This window comes from Protomyctophum bolini (assembly GCF_963924005.1).
Source record: "Protomyctophum bolini genome assembly, chromosome: 9".
NCBI lineage: Eukaryota > Metazoa > Chordata > Actinopteri > Myctophiformes > Myctophidae > Protomyctophum > Protomyctophum bolini.
This window is the reverse complement of record NC_137870.1, coordinates 4,289,946-4,306,796: the sequence shown is the minus strand read 5'-3', so window position 1 is coordinate 4,306,796 and position 16,851 is coordinate 4,289,946. Positions and strand designations below refer to the sequence as shown.

The 16,851-nt window shown below is 43.4% G+C and overlaps 1 protein-coding gene across 1 annotated transcript; it reads right to left on the bottom strand.

Annotated features, from left to right (window-relative positions):
- Positions 1–3,070: 3,070 nt before the first annotated feature.
- Positions 3,071–15,429, bottom strand: LOC308320857 (uncharacterized protein). Its single transcript, XM_080771556.1, has 9 exons — positions 15,396–15,429; positions 13,683–13,765; positions 12,284–12,366; positions 11,535–11,748; positions 9,160–9,278; positions 8,121–8,232; positions 7,393–7,594; positions 5,371–5,739; positions 3,071–3,324 (listed from the first exon to the last, which is right to left on the bottom strand). The coding sequence occupies exons 2-9, from the start codon at positions 13,753–13,755 to the stop codon at positions 3,201–3,203; spliced, it is 1,296 nt and encodes a 431-aa protein (XP_080627682.1). The 5' UTR covers positions 13,756–13,765; positions 15,396–15,429; the 3' UTR covers positions 3,071–3,200.
- Positions 15,430–16,851: the final 1,422 nt, after the last annotated feature.

Here is a 16,851-nt window from a genome sequence, read left to right as displayed (position 1 = left end):
TGGATTTGCGAATCATCCGCATAAAGGTGATAATAAATGCCTGCATGCTTCTTAAAAAGTAGGCCAATGGGAAGGAGATATAATATAGGGGGAAGAGAATTGTCCCAAGGATGGAGCCCTGGGGGGGGGGGGGGGTCACCAAATTTAACAGAGAAGCATCTCTCCGATAAGTAGGATGAGAGCCAGGCTAAAGCGGTATCTCTTGATCACATGACTAGGTGTGACGAATTTGTGTGTGTGCGTGCGTGCGTACGTGTGTGTGTGTGTGTGTGTGTGCGTGCGTGCGTGTGTGCATGTACGTGCGTGTGTGTGTGTGACTGATTGAATACTTTATTGGCAGAAATGTAAACGGTACAGAGTATACAGTCAAACACTTAATTAGTCCAAAAGGATATCACAGTCTTGTCTCCATATCCGGTCCTGAGTGCGGGGGTGGGGGTCAGAAGGGGGTCAGAAGGTCATAGCATGCAGGCTTTCTTCTGAGTTCTGACAGCAATTCCAATTAAAAATACCGGAGAGGAAATAGCTTCAAAGTTCAAACTATGCAACTGCTGCGACGCCCTAAACAAACGCATGCATGCACACAGACGCACGCACACACGCACGCACGCATGCAGAAAGTGGTGAGTCTTTCCAATTGAGTAGAGATGATGGATATACTGTCTGCCCCAAGTAACAGTGAAGGTCACACTAAACATGCATGTTTGTGCAGGATTGACAGGATTTGACTATATGGCACCTGTTTGATGTGACACACCTGTTTGATGTCATGTGACACATGTTGATGAGGACAGATGGTTCACACCAGTGGTTCCCAAACTTTTTTCATGCCAAGGACCCCCAAATTGACACTAATTATTAGCCTGCGGACCCCCATTTGAAAATATAGACATATTGATGTTTTATGTGTGGCTGTAGCTGGGGTGAAAGCCCAAGACAAATTTCCCTTGTGGACAATAACGTTTACTGTGACCTTGACCTTTGGGAACCACTGGAGAACCTTCCAAGCACCCCTCCTCCTCCTCTGCACTGTTACTGGTTTAGCTCAATACAAGGTTCACTCCCACTCCTATGCCACATTTCCTCGCTTGTTGTTCGCCCAGGATTTATTTATTACTTTTCTTTTGAAAAAACCCAAAAACAAAACAAAACAAAATGCTTCAACGCAGCCTGCGATGTCCATGTGAGATTTTGCATGCACATTTTGTCCAAAAATCGCGCAAATCAGTACGCAGGAAATATATAAGTGGGACCACGTTGTTGTGTTGGGAGTGGGGATATGGGCGCGATGTGGGGGGGGGGGGGGGGAGCTCGAAATGAAATAATGATGAAATAATTACCATCACCTGTTATGAAATACGAGTCTGCTTGCCTGCTGGCCTGCAGACTCCAAGTATAGCGAGTGACAAACCAACACAGCGATTCAGGCTGGAACCCAGGCTATAGTATAGACTAAGGCTCTAACGTGTTTAAACTGCAGTGACAGCATTGATAAACTCCAAATATTATCAAAGTATTGTTATTCTGAGGCACCACATGTGTCAAGGCACCCTATATATAGGGTACGTCCCTGTACAATAATACAACATGACGATGATGCTGCAGCAAACATGTGCCGGGTGGGAATGTTAATGACGGAATGTTGTGTGTACTTGAAGTTATCACGTGAGAATAAGACTCCAGGCAGAGAGAGACGCCCTTATTAGGAGAAGGAGGACAGCTAGTATACTGGGCCGTGGAACACAATAAATGACCTCAGCGGGGGACTTCAGGCAAACACCTAACCTAAAAACTGACCAGCTGGCCTCATCCAGAATTGTATATACACAGTGTAGGCCTGTTCTTAGTGCTACATACTGTAGCTGCCTGCAGGGTTTGGTGACTCTGCACTTGAACCGCATACTGTACATCATTTAACTTATTTAAATCATTCAGTCACAAATCACATTCAGTACTACATGAAAACAAAGTGTCATTCTACAGCAGTGTTGATTTCGTCGACTAAAACTAAGACGAAAAATGTTCGTCGACTACCTTTTTTCACTGACGAAAACTAAATGGAAACTAAATGAAAACCAAGCTATGATGACTAAAACTAAGACTAAATATACGGACAATTTCGTCAACAAATAAAAACTAGACTAAAATGTTAGGAATTAAGGGACTAGTGGACAAGAGATCCAGTATAAGTCATTTTACACTTGGTTGCATGCTGAAAATAGCAGATCTACAAGCTTGTAGATCTGCTATTTTCAGCAAGTGTAAAAACAGTCATTACGACGGCATCAAGGCCCACCAAAATACATTTTAGTCGAATAAATCAACCAAGTGCAGGAAACTCAAACAAAGGCAGGACAAGAAGATCACATAAACTTGACTTTACTTGGGAAAGAGTCCAGTCTATGTGTGAGGACAGTGTTCACAGCATGAGTCCAGTCTGCGTGTTCATGTGTATACTGTATAGGAATACATAGTGCATTAGAGGTCACAGCTCCTTTAAGTCTCCCCATTTTGCCCCCTGTATAAATGTCCTTCGACACCTCACCTCTTCCTTCTGTACTTCCGTCTTGGAACGAGGTGGGTGTCTTTGTTGACTTCTCTGTATAACATAATAAGAATTGTACTTGCAAATTGATTTATACAGTGTTTGTTTAACTCTGTTTAGAGAGGAGTCTTTGCACTACTAAGAACTAACGTGGAGACGTGTCTGTTGTTATTCTTTGTCAGGTATGTTACGTTTTATTATTTGTTGTGTTACTGTCGCTCTTGGGCTTCTGTACTTCCGTCTTGGAACGAGAGAGGAGTCTTTGCACTACTAAGAACTAACGTGGAGACGTGTCTGTTGTTATTCTTTGTCAGAATAAAACGTGGTTTCCAAAGAGAGTTCTGGGTCCGTCTGTCCATTCAACACAACGCAGAGAGACAGATTACACCGGTTACATGAGGACAGTGTTCACAGCATGAGTCCAGTCTGCGTGAGGACAGTGTTCACCGCATGAGTCCAGTCTGCGTGAGGACAGTGTTCACCGCATGAGTCCAGTCTGCGTGAGGACAGTGTTCACCGCATGAGTCCAGTCTGCGTGAGGACAGTGTTCACAGCATGAGTCCAGTCTGCGTGAGGACAGTGTTCACAGCATGAGTCCAGTCTGCGTGAGGACAGTGTTCACAGCATGAGTCCAGTCTATGCGTGAGGACAGTGTTCACCGCATGAGTCCAGTCTGCGTGAGGACAGTGTCCACAGCGGGGATGAGACGTGTGCTGTAGTCCAGCAGTCGCCCGTCATACACCAGGTCATCTGCTGTCACGTCGGTCTGAATTGAAGCTCTATAAAGGAGATACAGAACATATATAGCTTTAGCAAACGCATCACAATAAACTCCCTATTTTCACAGCGGAGCATTGCGCCATAGGCAGCGCATGGTCTTAACCCATTTTGACCTGAGATCACGCTCTAAAAATGTCTTCTACATCCTGACAGTTTTCTGAAAAAGCTATGTTTCTATGACAGTCGTTCTTCGATTTTTCAAAAAATAGCAGACCTACAAGCTCATATTTCTATGGGCTTGTAGGTCTGCTATTTTTCAATAGCTAAAGCGTAACGTAATGCTAACACCAAAAGGGGTTCCCGCCCCAAAATGGGCTGTGGTCGCAGCGACATGCGTTGCGAGACTTGCGACCAATGTCTGGCCAGATGGTTTTAACTTGTGTAGGAATGACCGTCTTTAGTGGTTGGAATTAAGGCAGCAGAGGAATTCTAATAGAGTTGAACCAAATGTGTTATTTATTCACCAAAATACCAATAGAGCACCGAAGTCTGACATCACTATCGGTAGAGGGTGCTATAAGTCCACGATTTTAGATCGCCTCATATAAGAACTGTGTTTGAAAAATAATAATAAATCATCCTGGCCGTTTCACTCATATGGATATGAAGAATCAACTGCACTGAAAGGAAACACTAATGTTACAACCTCGCGCATCCTCATGCCACGTTCCTATGTCGCGCATCTTCTTATCTTTTATACTGTTTCTATGATCCAGCACTATAAATATTGCCTGTCTGTCTAATAAACTGTGTGAATCTACGGTGTGATACTGTGACACTGTGTCTCATCATTGGTTCTCCCGGGCCCATGCTCCGTACCAACAGAGGTATACTTCAACTGGATCTCGGAAATAGTTCGTATAGGTATAGCCAGGTGTAATGGACAAATGGTGAGCAGGCTGGCCACCGGCCAGGCTGACCCCAGAAGAGGCAGAGGCAGAGGAGTTCCTTTTCAGGTTTTTTATTGGTGTGTGTGGTTTGGTTCGTGGACGCACACAGTTGGAGGGTGAAGAGAGAGATGGTGTTCTGGAGGTTGGTAGACAACAAGCCAGTGTGGTGAAGCATGCATGAATGAATGAGTGGAGCTAGTCCTATTTGTAGCCTCCCACACCTGTGTGCAGTGAGCAAGCAAGCTGCCAGCCACTCAGCCTTGATTGCGGGATTGGCAGAGAGGCTCCATGGGCCTTTTGACAGTCACACGTACACCACCCAGCCTACACACACCACCTGCCTGTCAGAGCCAGACCCAGGTTCCATTTAGAGATCACAACACCCTCCTATAACATTTCAGTCTAGTTTTTATTTGTTGACGAAATTGTCAGTATACTTAAGTCTTAGTTTTAGTCATCATAGCTATTTTTCGTCAGTGAAAAACGGTAGTCGACGAACATTTTTCGTTTTAGTTTTAGTCCACGAAATCAACACTGATTGTGAAGTACAGTAATTCCATTTTAGTCTAGTTTTTATTTGTCAACGAAATTGCCAGTATATTTAAGTCTTAGTTTTAGTCGTCATAGCTTAGTTTTCACTTAGTTTACATTTAGTTTTCGTCAGTGAAAAACGGTAGTCGACGAACACATTTTTCGTCTTACACAGATTGTGAAGTATACGTTCATATTAGGGGTGTCAAAATAATCGATTCGAAATTAGAACTGCGATTCCCGTTATGAACGATTCAAAATTGATTAATAATCTCCTAAAAATCGATTTATTTTTTTCTGGTTACAGTTAGGCTACAGGAGTTTTCACTACATGGTGTTTGTGATATGAAATGTAAGCTTACCCTAATCACAGTAAACATCATGACTTCAGTCATTTTCAAGTTACTGTAGTATACTGTAGTATCACTTCATTGGCTGGAGTAGATTGTGATGAAATCCTATGCATTGAATCGAGAATCATTTTGAATAGAGAATAGTTTTGAATCGAATCGTGACCCCAACAATCTGAATCGAAACGAATTGTGGGACACCCAAAGATTCACAGCCCTAATTCATATGCAGAACGGCAGAACACATGCAGTCACAGTCATTCTCCCCGTTTACCTAGTATGGTACATCTTGGCCATGTCGTCCTCGACCCGAACACAGCCCCTCTTGGAGGACAGCAGTCCGTGGACGGTGGCGGTGAACACGGCCCGGGGGTTGACGATGACCTTGAAGCTCTGGAACGGCTCGTCGGTCGGGGCTTCGTGGTACAGGTGTGCCAGGATGTTGACCCCGGAGACTTCCCGCCACTGGTCGGGAATGCCGTCATGGCGCCGATGAGGACGTTGGGAGGTGGGAGGAGGAGGAGGAGGAGGCGAGGTAACGACGACGGCGGCGGTGGTGGTGGTAGGAAACACGTTGTTCTCAAACATATAGCCAAAGTCGGCGCCGTATTTCTGCTCCAGCAGTGGAAGGAGCTCTGGCCAGCTGGTGACAGATAATGTTTTATTATGTCAGGTCTGTGTTATCTGCTATAGCAAACAGGTGTTGTTTTTGTCGACTGAAACAAGAGAAACATAACCTCCTTAATCTAGTTTAGTAAATTCACATCAAAGATCTGCTATTTTCAATAGATGTTGATGGACTATGATCAGTATGATTGGGCGATTGGCGAATCAACTGTGGATTACGGGTGACATCTCCTCTCCACGAGAATGTCATCCCCGGCCGAACAAATCATTTAGAAAGAAGAAAAAAAGGGGCAACACTTTCGCCTTTATTTTATATAGAGGGATAGACAGTAGACCGACAGGAAATGGGGGATAGAGATGGGGGAGTGACCCGCAGTGAAGGTCGTCGGGATCGGGAGTCGAACCCGCGGCACACTGCCAGACTGGATCACCTCACCAGCCAAGGTGCCTGGACCGCTGAGCCACCGCACCAGGCCACGGTACAACACTTTTTTAAGAGTTTTTCTTCTTTCTAATTATTTGTTCGGCCCCAAAAGATTGTGTTTATTTATGTTGACATGATTTGTCAACTCGGCTGTTGGCTTAATTGTCCGAGGCTTACAGATCTTCAAATAAATACTCTTTTGAAACGTATATGGGAATGAAATCACTTGAAATGAAATCACTGTTGGAGCCATAAAATAATCTTCTCTTTTGGCATATCCTGCTACCCTAATAGAGCGCCGCAGTCCCCGCCCCCTTTCAGAAAAGCGAGTGGCCCAGGAAGTGGAAGCCCCATGCATTCTCCCATCGGCACTTTTAATATAATTTATTTAAAGACGGTTACGCCGCGGACAAAGCCAATTCGGATCGTGACGAATCATGACAATGAACACAATATTTTGGGACGATCAAATCATTAGAAAGAAGAAAAGAAAGTCAGGAGACAACACTATTTGTTTTATTTTTCGTCTTATAAATTATTTGATCGTCCCAAAATATTGTGTTCATTGTCATGATTCGTCACGATCCGAATTGGCTTTGTCCGCGGCGTAACCGTCTTTAAATAAATTATATTAAAAGTGCCGATGTGAGAATGCATGGGGCTTCCACTTCCTGGGCCACTCGCTTTTCTGAAAGGGGGCGGGACTGCGGCGCTCTATAGACAGGGGGTACATGAGCACATGGCCGTTTATTCGTGCTCTATCTCCGACCGAACCACACTTTTACCACACATCTCTCTATGCAAAATAACATCTGCACGCTCCCAGGATACATATAGGCTACATTTCATTGACAGAAATGTCTTAAATATTGTTTTACATCACCACACGATCCCATGGAACAACTTTCTGTGACGTCAAAATCGTCACGTTTGCCAAACTCTCCACCAGCAGAGAGCCTCCTCCCCCTTTCACTGCTCCTGTGTGTGACCTATACTCTCTGACTGCACTGTACTACTAAACGGACTCGCCCACTCTACAAACAACAAAACTGTCTGTTTTTCCGTTTTGTGTTTCCTGAGAGGACTGCGGATGAAAATGAGCAACTGTGCTACAGTACATCCGGTGTGTTTACGTCCATGTGACGTCCATTAATATGCATTGTCCTGTCCAAATAAACAAATAAAGTAAGCATGTTTCACAGCAGGGTATGACATTTCACAGATATATATATATATACTGTATACCTGTCCACTTGTTGGGGCAGTATGAGCTCATCGATGTCGTGCAGCGCGATGTAGCGTGTCTGGTACATGTATCTGTAGACGCAGTCGTTCAGAGCAGGGAGCTGGCCGTAGTAATGCATCTGACCAGCACCCAGGTCAGGCTTCCAGCTCGCGGACATCTTCAGATGACTGGCCATGGACCACGGAATCACCTCCACCAGACCTTCATGGAGGGATCAAAGATAATTGCATTATTGTCAACCCAAATTCTCATGGGCCGGGAACCCCTTTTGGTGTTTTAAAAGCATTATGTTCTATTTTAGCTATTTAGCAGATCTACAAGCTCATAGAGTGGCTGCTATTCTTTTCACAGCTGGAAGAAATTGCAGTCACTCAATGTTAGCCTGGGATCCACTATATGCTTTCTATGGCATAGGCAGCTCCCAGCAGGATCCGGAGAATCTAGACACAGCTGCGCAACATGAGAATAATTAATTAGAGCGACAGGGAGAGAGAGAGGAGTGTGTGTTTGTGTGTGTGTACGTGTGTGCGTGTTTGCGTCAATTTAACATAGGTGCAGACGATCAGAAATCACCAGAGAGTAAGCGACGCTACTCTATGCCGAATTGAAGTGGACTCGGACCCAGACTTAGTTTCTCTCCCTGGAAATAAAAATGTAGTTAATAAAAAAGTTCCTGAGCTTATAGTCCAGTTACCCTGGGTAAACATAGTACCTTTCCTTTCCATACCTGTGTGTGTGTAGTAGTCCAGAATCCTCTGTATATCTGCGCTACAGTTGGTCTTGTAGATGACCACTCTGGTCACCCCCAGTAACCTGTACATCTCCATGCTCTGGACCAGCTGAAAGGGTCACCAATCACCACACAAGGTAAAATGACTCGCAAGTAATGTTTCTCAAACCGCAACTTTGACTACAGGCTATAGGCTATAGTGTATTAACCATAGAACACTAAACCCACATTTTATCAGACCATCATTACACCCGAGTATATTTCACCCGATATTATATTTATTATAAATTCCATAAAAACAATTTTCTCATATAAATATTATTAAAGTACAACACATGGCAATTTGAGGTAATATTTCACGAATTTCAGAAAATAAATCTGTGAAAAATGTATCTAATTTAATATAACTATAAATGCACCAAGTCTCTGTGTGTGTTGTTGAGAGTGTGGGGGGGAAATAATGAAATTATTATTTTGCTATTTCTTTCTTGAAGTTGTACATGCCCACATTTGTGCATTGAGTCCATATTTGGGCATGCCTGAGAAAGATAATGGGATATGCTGGGTGACGCAAGAGCGGTATAGCCAACCTGCAGTGCATTGGTGAAGTTAAACATGGTAGAGAGGCAGACTGTAAAGACCGGTATAGCCTACCTGCAGTGCATTGGTGAAGTTAAACATGGTAGAGAGGCAGACTGTAAAGACCGGTATAGCCTACCTGCAGTGCATTGGTGAAGTTAAACATGGTAGAGAGGCAGACTGTAAAGACCGGTATAGCCTACCTGCAGTGCATTGGTGAAGTTAAACATGGTAGAGAGGCAGACTGTAAAGACCGGTATAGCCTACCTGCAGTGCATTGGTGAAGTTAAACATGGTAGAGAGGCAGACTGTAAAGACCGGTATAGCCTACCTGCAGTGCATTGGTGAAGTTAAACATGGTAGAGAGGCAGACTGTAAAGACCGGTATAGCCTACCTGCAGTGCATTGGTGAAGTTAAACATGGTAGAGAGGCAGACTGTAAAGACCGGCAGCCTACCTGCAGTGCATTGGTGAAGTTAAACATGGTAGAGAGGCAGACTGTAAAGTTGTGAGGAAAGGAGTCGCTTCTCGTCTGCTGGTTCAACACCTCCAGAAACACTGGCTGCTGCTCCTCACCTTACAGACAAAAACAAGACACACAACCATCTGTAGTATTATGGTCTAAATAAAGACAAAACAAGACACACAACCATCTGTAGTATTATGGTCTAAATAAAGACAAAACAAGACACACAACCATCTGTAGTATTATGGTCTAAATAAAGACAAAACAAGACACACAACCATCTGTAGTATTATGGTATGGATGGTCTAAAGAAAAAGCAGTGGTTCCCAAACATTTTAGCTCGAGACCCAAAAGAGAATTTCGATATCTCTCCAGAACCCAAGCTAGTGACGTGTCACACCGCGATGCATTTAATAAGGTCTTTCTTTCGCGCAGACGAAATGAAAGCCTGGGTATCGAGGCTAAATAGGTCTTAACTCTTAAAAGTCCTTAAATTGTCACTTCACTGTCACCTGGGGACCCCCTCAAACCAGGTCTCGGCCCACACAGCTTCCGGATTCAGACGCGTCGCGTACACACTGAAAACATAATTGAAAATACGTGAATTATATACAAATGTTAAAATTTCTGACACGGGGCTGGGCCGTGGCCGAGCGGTCCAGGCACCTATAGGCCGGTAATCCAGCATGGTGGTGTGTCGCGGGTTCGAGTCCCAAGCCCGTCGGCCTTTGCCGCATGTCCTCCCCCCCCCCCCCCATCTCTCTCCCCCTTCCTGTCCAATTACTGTACCCTATCAATAACAATTATTATAATTATATAATATTTAATACTATTGTATTTTTTTACTGAATAAAGGGTTTGCGTGTATGTGTTGGGTTGACACAAATTGAAAATATGTAACTTTCACCGGCCAAAATGTTTATAGGGTTCATTCTAAAAAGTGCTCTGTCTCCTCTATAGAGCCTCGCAGACGACGCCAGGCCCAGGAAATAATTCCCCATTCATTTTCCCCGTGGACATTTAAAGAAATATATATTTAAAGAAGAAGCCTCGAACAAAGCCAACTCGGATCGGGACAAATCATGACAACAATGTTTTGGCCTGAAAAACACAAAGAAGAAAAACAGCAACTAAAAAGTGTTTTTTCCTTCTTTCTAATTATTAGTTTGACCCAAGAAATTGTGTTTTGTTGTCATGATTTGTCACGAACCCAGTTGGCTTTGTTCGAGGCTTACAGATCTTAAAAAAAAATACTTTTTGAAACGTCTACGGGGGAAATGAATGGGGACTTATTTCCTGGGCCTGGCGTCGTCATGAAAGGGAAACGCTCTATACTCCCTGCATCCAACCATTTCAGTCAGACAACTCAAGAAGGATGTATTTATTGAATATAGATGAGCAATGCAGTATATTTATTATGGTTTGGTCGATGTATTGGATCTGCTTTTTAGGTACTCGGATCAAGCGCATCAGTCCCGACCATAGGGACTCTGAATCCCCCGTACCTAAACAGTAGATCCAAAACGACAGGTGGTAGCTGGGGTGGTGGAGGTGGGTGAGCAGATGGTTTGTATACAGCGGCACACTGATACTAACCTGACGCTGCCAGATCCAAAAAGCTTGCTACACAAATTTGTTTCACAGCTTATTTGGATCTGGGATTTCTGAGGGGGTTGAACTAACGCAGATCCGACCCGTACCGAACCAATCAGCGTGAGCTAAGGGCGGGATATGTGCGAAACCGGATGTGAAGCTATATAGACACGTCAATATGATTGGTTGTGTTTGCACGCCCACACGGTGATAGACAGACGCTCCCATCCAATCATCTACCAAGTATCTTGAAAAAAAGGAACAGCCCCGTCATCGAATTTGATTCCGCGATCCCAGATCCCAATAAGCTGTTAAACAAATTTGTGTAGCAAGCAAGCAGGCAGAGGAATGCAAACCTCCGGTTAAAGTATAGCCGGTATGAAGATGGAGTGAGTGTGTGATTGGCTGAGTGAATCATGTGAATGAGAGAGTGATGCTGAGGCGGCCCAATTAACGGCCGCGGCAGCAACTGCAACTGCTGTCTACGACAGGCACAAATGCTCATTAACCCATTCTGACCGGGAACCCGTTTTGGTGTCAGCATCGTGTTATGCTTTAGCTATTGAAAAATAGCAGATCTACAAGCTCATAGCGCGCCACCGAGTGGCGCGCTACGAGCTTGTAGGTCTGCTATTTTTGAAAAATCGAAGAACGACTGACATTTTTAGAATCTGATCTCAGGTCAGAATGGGTTCATCAGACCAGTGTGTGTCCAGTGGAAAACCTCGTATGAATCTGATCTCAGGTCAGAATGGGTTAATTTCATGTAGTACCATCTGTGCCAATAGCAGTCACGGCGACGTGAGAGGGCACCCCACAACGCCACGGCTGGCGGCACAGGATGTCCACTGTCCCGTACTCGAAGCCGAAGTGGTCCGGGTGGATCCAGCTGTCGCCCACGGAGGTGCGGCACTCTCCTTGGCACGAGAGGACGCAGCGATAATAGGCCACCGCTTCTGTCCGCAGCGCTACAGCGATGACACGGACCTTAGAGGAGATGAGGGAGACAGGGTTTCATGTGGAACTTCTTTTTGGAACTCACTCCCTCCCAACTCACATCAGAGCTGCCCCCACCGTCGAAATGTTCAAAAGCACACTCAAAACCCACCATTTCAAACTGGCTTACCTTACATAACCCCCCCCCCCCCCTCTTTTGATTTTGATTTATAGTTTTTAACCTTTTAAACCTTTTAAATAGTTTTCTAATAAAATATGTCTGTACTTCTTTCTGTAAAGCGACTTTGGGTACCCAGAAAAGTGCTTTATAAATCGTATATATTATTATTATTATTATTATTATTATTACCATGAATGCCATGACGAGAATACAAGCTTTCATCCCAGCTAAACATTAAACCAGCTTTTTGCAGCCTCGATGCAATCTAGATTCTAGATGGAGATGATTGACCTGCACACTGAAGGCACACTACAGATTCAGTTAGGAGGTTTTTTTTGGAAGATTCATAATAGTATATTTTCATTAAAAAAAAAAAAAAAGTATCAGATAAATTGATCTGCAAACCTTTTTTCTGAATGTCCGGTGCTCCATGTATGCCGACAGCAGCAGTGTGTGCGTCCCATTGACCGCAACTAGGGGCACCTTTTCTTCACGTGGATGCGGGCATTGAACAGCAGAGGGAAGGGAACATGAATGACATTATTTATATTAGTCTAATGATATGATAATTTATAGTACTTTATTGTCAGTTTGCACTGAAATTAGTCTTGCGGCCCAGCGGCCTTGTAGGCTATGCAACAAACACATTGCAATACATTAACCCATTCTGACCGGGCACCCATTTTGGTGTTAGCATCATGTCGTGCTTTAGCTACTGAAAAATAGCAGATCTACAAGCTCATATCGCGCCACCGAGTGGCGCGCTACGAGCTTGTAGGTCTGCTATTTTTGAAAAGTCGAAGAACGACTGACATTTTTTAGAATCTGATCTCAGGTCAGAATGGGTTGATCAAGACCAGTGTGTTGTCCAGTGGAAACCTCGTATGAATCTGATCTCAGGTCAGAATGGGTTAAAGTATAGCTAGTGTGTGGCAATTTAGACCTTCCCATATAATTAATATTTTTGCGAACGTTTTCATTCTCAGACATTTGACAGATTTGTGTAAGCCACAATGCTACATAGCTGCAATGCAAAACATACACAGCTTTGGCTATAGGCAAATATGCAGCCTGGCAGAGAGATATTCGGTCCGCGGAGCGCCCCTTTCTAGTTAGTTAGTGATATTAAAGGGATATATTTCACTTTAAAAACAAAAAAAACATAATTTCATCGTCTACTCAGGCTCATGTGAACACCCCAGTTTTTAACCCATTCTGAACGGGAACCCATGTTGGTGTCAGCATCATGTTATGCTTTAGCTATTGAAAAATAGCAGATCTACAAGCTCATAGCACGCCACCGAGTGGCGCGCTACGAGCTTGTAGATCTGCTATTTTTGAAAAATCGAAGAGCGACTGACATTTTTAGAATCTGATCTCAGGTCAGAATGGGTTCATCAGACCAGTGTGTGTCCCGTGGAAACCTCGTATGAATCTGATCTCAGGTCAGAATGGGTTAAGTTGCTCGATTCAGTATTTAGATATTTGATATTCATTTTAGCTGCTCCGGCCCCCTCCCACTGTAACGTCAAACTCCATTTTAACCATGATTCATCGAAAATACCCGTCGGTGAGTTTTTTAGTTGTTCTTTTTTAAATGAAAAAAGTTGAAGAAGAAAATCGAACAAACCCCCATTTTGTTATTTAAGTATGTATGTCTCTTAATTAAATTAATTGCTGCACACTGCCAAGAGCAGAACAAATACAGAATGAAGCTAGAAAAGTGTGCGCCAATCTCCGCCAGCTGTGTTATACCCAGGGCTGTTTAAGGGTGACCTATCAAACATGGAAACAAGGACATCACCTGGTTGTGGTGGAGGAGGTTCTGGAGGTAACTTGCACTTAGATCTGTAGTTCTGGCTCCACAGCTCGGCCATTCCGTCAGGGCTATAGTATACAGTAGGTCTAATGAGAACATAATTATCTGAATTAATTCCATTCTCTCTCTTTACGGCATGGACCAAGGACAAAGCTATCTAAAACAGGCCTTGTCCCATGAAGACCAATCACAGATCTTGCCACAGAACAGTGGCGTATGCAGGAATGACATTTTGGGTATAGACAAAAAATAAAGGCAGATTTGTTTTGTCCACAAAAAAAAACTCTGTGGACAAAAGAAACAACACTTAAAAACTGAAAAACGGTAAGCACAGTATATGCAGCATTACAGATATGGCGAACATGACGTCCTGCACAAATTAGTGACTCGTTTCAACATTGCTATTGGAAGTATAAGGACACTTCATTTCCTTAAATTGAGTGGCAACAAAGCGTTGTCAGGCTGTACTAACTTCATTCGCATCCCACTTTTATAACGATTTTGTGGTTGCACAATCAGAAATACTAAACAGGTTTTCAGAGAGATGTCTCAAGGATATCATATTACCCCCCTGTATTCCTATGGGTGAGGCTCACTAATAGTTCTCGGCTTTGGTGTTTTTCCTCTCTTTTTAGGGAGGAAGCTGAAGCCTAGCTGCCTTAATTGCCTCTATTGTAAATACAGTCCAGTTTAAGTCAGTGCACTGATGTCTCGCATTGACAGGTTTTGAGTAGGCCTATCGCCCTGACTTAATAAAACCCCCAAAAAGGAATATTTTTTTTTAATTACTCGATTAAATGAAATTAAAGAAAGACGAGGTCCCTCGTTTTGGCACAGGCGGGTCGTGGAGAGAAGAACCAGGTCCCGCGTTCCCTGGCATTAATACGGTTTTAAGGAACTCAATGAAGAGAAACACTTCTTCAGTCTCCAGGTATACAAAGTGGGCACTGGGTGTGTTTGACACCTCTTCACCTTGTAATAGAAGGATGACATCACAATACTATATTATATTCTTATTCACAAAACTACCGTATTGTCCTGAATATAAGACGACCTCCATTTTTCAAGAATCATTTGTGGAAGAATAACATTGAATGTCAAATTCAGTGTTATTAAACCTCCCAATATATGAACGAATTAACCATTGTGTAAAGCGCTTTGAGCACTTTAAAAATGCGCTATATAAAAATGCAATTCCTTATTAGTCCCTGATTATAACACGGCCCTGTTTTATTTCCATTTTGGAGAAAAAAATGGTCTCATATTCAAATAGGGTATTTCTAAATAGTGTGTTTGACTCTCGTTTGTCTATAAAGGAGACAATCTCAGGAGGCTGCATGTTTTGCAATTATGCAATGTTGTAATTTGCATAGTGCACAACGGTGAGACCGGTTGTGTGACATAGTTTCTTTCCCCAAACCATCAGTTCACTGAACACTGCATCAGCACTTTACACACTTTTTACACACTTTGAATGCATCAGCACTTTCTCCTGCCAATGTTGTCTGCTCCTTTTACCTTTTTAATGTTTAAAAAAAAAAAGGCTTTGCCTCTTTTTAATGTGTCTATTGTTTTTAAATGTGAAGCATCATGAGCCATATGGAGAACGGTATTTTGCTCCCCTGTATGCCCAGTGTATATTGTGGAAGTGACAATAAATCTGATTGATTGATTGATTGATTGATTGAGTAGCCATACCTGTATGCCCAAAGCAGCAGTGGGAGAGAGAGGAGGGGGATGACAGGACTCAGGCACACGAGACGCTTCAGTTTCCTCAGCGTCATGACTGCTTCCCGCCGGCAGCTGTCAGTCACCACATACTGTACATGCAGATGGAGATTTGATCAGAACAGTGGTATATAACTCATAAAGATGTACTGTACCAAAATGTACTGTGTGTGTGTGTGTGTGAGAGAGAAAAAAAGAAAAGTAGAAGCGCTGCGTGGGTCCTTTTTATGTAGAGAAAACTGTAGACAGGTGCTCTTTGGAGAGGGTTTCATATTATAGCAAAGCACAAGAGTTCTTAAAAAGTTCTGTACCTTGAGTCAATGTCACTGTGGACGAACTTAAAAGAGGGTCCAAGGCAGCTCTGTCCAGTTGAAGTAGAAAAAATAATCCTTTATTTCATATTAACCCATTCTGACCGGGCACCCATTTTGGTGTTGGCATCATGTTATGCTTTAGCTATTGAAAAATAGCAGATCTACAAGCTCATATCGCGCCACCGAGTGGCGCGATACGAGCTTGTAGGTCTGCTATTTTTGAAAAATTCGAAGAACGACTGACATTTTTAGAATCTGATCTCAGGTCAGAATGGGTTAATCAGACCAGTGTGTGTCCAGTGGAAACCTCGTATGAATCTGATCTCAGGTCAGAATGGGTTAAAAGGGTTAAAAACGCGTTTCGGCCAGCATGGGCCTTCATCAGGGTCCACTGATGTACTGTGTGTGTGTGTTTGGCCATGCAGGGAAACGGAATGCAAAGGAAAGTACTCTATGCACATCTCTAAAAAAAAAAAACGTTCAGGTGCTGAACGAAAAGACTCGTACAGGAGAAGGAGAAGTATAGTCCGCACACTGTTTTCGTAGCTCTCACAGGGAACTGTAATTCAATCAGAAGGATGTTCGTTTCGACCCCCTGTGGGTCTTTCGTCAGGTATATGAGGACAACAACAAAGTATAGGCGTGTTATGTAGATATATAGGGGCAAGTTCAACAATTTAACAATTTGTTAAATGGGTGTTTTTTAGGTGTGTCAAATTACATACTGTTGTGTCTAGCATGCTTGGACATTGACATGCCCATATATGGCTCTCTGGACACCGTTAGAGTGAAGCACCAGGATCCTTAGAGTATATATGAATAGAGAAGGCACCCAGAGGAAACCCTGAGGCGAAATGGACATAGTGGCCGAATTTGTCATTGCAGCGCGAGCCAGCGCTGCTCCGTTGACTATCATTGCGCACGTTCATGTGATTGAGGCCATGACACGTGAACGAATGTTTCATACGTGAACGCGCACAAACGGCACAATGATAGTCAACGGCAGCGCGTTCATGTGTTTGAAGCAAATCCATCCCAGAATGCACTCTGTTCCTACAAGGAAGGAGGAGTGAAATCGCCTCATGAGCTTTTGAGCAACTTAATGCAAGTGG